This window comes from Neophocaena asiaeorientalis, unplaced genomic scaffold, assembly GCF_003031525.2.
Source record: "Neophocaena asiaeorientalis asiaeorientalis breed wild unplaced genomic scaffold, Neophocaena_asiaeorientalis_V1.1 scaffold98, whole genome shotgun sequence".
In the NCBI taxonomy this organism is placed as follows: domain Eukaryota; kingdom Metazoa; phylum Chordata; class Mammalia; order Artiodactyla; family Phocoenidae; genus Neophocaena; species Neophocaena asiaeorientalis.
Window position 1 is genome coordinate 2,345,874 of NW_020172459.1, and position 1,898 is coordinate 2,347,771.

Sequence of the window (1,898 nt, forward strand, 5' to 3'; positions counted from 1 at the left end):
GAGCCCAGCGCTGCCGAGGGCACCTTTGCCGTGGCCTGGCCCAGCCAGACGGCCGAGCCGGGGCCTGCCCAAGTAAGTGCCCCCGCCAGCCCCTCACCCGCCCCCGGCCTCTGGGGGTGTAGCATGGAGGAAGAGCCCGGAGGAGGGGGCACAGGACGGACAAGGCCACCGTGGGACTGAGGGTGAGGCTAGGGCCCTGAGCCAGGAGGCCCCGGGGCAGCGCTGTGGCTCAGTCAGGTCAGCCCCTCACCCACTCGCCGATCCCCGCCCCAGCTTCCCAGCTCAGGCCTCCCACTGTGGGAGGGAGGCATGTCTCAAGCACCTCCAGGTCCATGGTGGGCACTCCCCAGAATTCTCCTTTAACCTGCAGCCTGACCTAGACATTTCCTCCTCCTGCAGATGAGGAGGTGGGGGCTAGGAGGGCCGAGTGATTGCTCCCAGAGCTCAGAAGTGGCTGAGTTTCAGTGCAGGCCCAGCGCAGCCTGACTGCAGCCAGGCAGCGTCCGGGGTGCTATGCCTGGGCCCTCGCCACGGGAGCCACCTGTGAGGGGCCAGCAGGACCAGGCGGGTGGCAGGAAGCCGAGGCTCGGCCAGGGCTTGGGCTTAGAGGGCAGGGCCTGTGAGGGAGGCTCAGGGGTGGCACCCAGGGGCCTGCGCCGGGCTTCTCAGCAGCATGTCACTCGGGGTCCGTGTGTCTGCCAGCACCTTCTCCAGCCGCTTCCGTGCCCGGAGCCTTTCTTTGACGGGCTCCCTGTACCAGGCAGAGGCACTGGCTCTCCGTGGCCCCTCTCCTTGTCCCGGTCTCGGCGCCCCATCCTGTGTCTGACCCCATGCCGGCATTTATGTTGCAGCCAGCAGAGGCCTCGGATGTGACGTGTGGGACCCACCCTGCGGCTGGAGCCCAGGAGCCCGGGGAGACAGCAGCAAGTGAAGCAGCCTCCGTAAGATGACAGGGACCAAGGCCCTGTCTTTTCTCCCCGTCGCCCGCGGCTCCCTAGCCCCGTGTCTTGCTCTGTGCTGGTCCAGGTCATGGTTCCTGGTGGTGAGGAACCTGGAGGCAGGCTGGTCTGGCATTGGGCACAGACACCCCCTTCTCTGCCCGCGCGGCCCCGCCCTCTGGGACCCACTCCCCGCCCTCGCTAACCTGCGCCCCCTCCCGCCAGAGCTCTCTCCCCGCGGTGGTTGTGGAGACCTTCTCGGCAGCTGTGAACGGCACTGTGGAGGGCGCCAGCGGGGCAGGGCGCCTGGACCTGCCCCCGGGGTTCATGTTCAAGGTGAGCCTGGCCTGCTGACCCGCAGCCTTCGGCTGCCTCCATGGGGTGGGGAGGACGCTGGGCCCGAGGCTATGTGGGGGGCCCAAAGCCGTCCCTCCCGGACTACCCGTCCTCTGCTCCCCAATCCGCGAGGTGGCTTCCGAGCCCCGCTCCTGCTACTTTCACCTTCTCCCGGCGCCCACGGGGCTGCAGGTGCGACAGAGGCTGCCGAGGAAAGGGGTGTCAGCTCTCCCCACCCTCTGCAGGTGCAGGCCCAGCACGACTACACGGCCACTGACACGGACGAGCTGCAGCTCAAAGCTGGGGACGTGGTGCTGGTGATCCCCTTCCAGAACCCAGAGGAGCAGGTGAGGCCCAGTCTGCAGGGAGGCGGCGCGGCCAGCAGGGGGCAGCAGAGCCACGCCAGCCGACCCGCGGCCTCTCCCCACGGCCTCTCCCTTCCCTGCGGCCGGCACAGTTCCCCTTTTCTGCTCTCATCCTGTCTGCCCCCCTAGTTTCTCACTTCCTGCTTCTTGCTTCCTCCTTTCCTCAGCCTCTGTCTGCCTTCCTCTCGATTCTCTGCATCCTAGTTCCTTGGGCCCCTTCTCCCTTACAGGCCCCCCCCACCCGCACCCCCCTCATCCA

The 1,898-nt window shown here is 67.8% G+C and overlaps 1 protein-coding gene across 9 annotated transcripts in view; it reads left to right on the plus strand.

Moving 5' to 3' along the window:
• The window catches only part of BIN1 (bridging integrator 1), a 54,860-nt gene that overhangs the window by 50,802 nt on the left and 2,160 nt on the right, over positions 1–1,898 (plus strand). For 8 of the 9 annotated variants that reach the window (XM_024738013.1, XM_024738014.1, XM_024738002.1 and 5 more), the window contains 3 exons: positions 852–941; positions 1,164–1,274; positions 1,520–1,621. In XM_024738013.1, the coding sequence (XP_024593781.1) occupies positions 852–941; positions 1,164–1,274; positions 1,520–1,621 (303 nt within the window). Of the gene's footprint in view, positions 1–3; positions 73–851; positions 942–1,163; positions 1,275–1,519; positions 1,622–1,898 lie in introns of all 9 variants that reach the window. The other variant, XM_024738012.1, reaches the window with a different exon arrangement.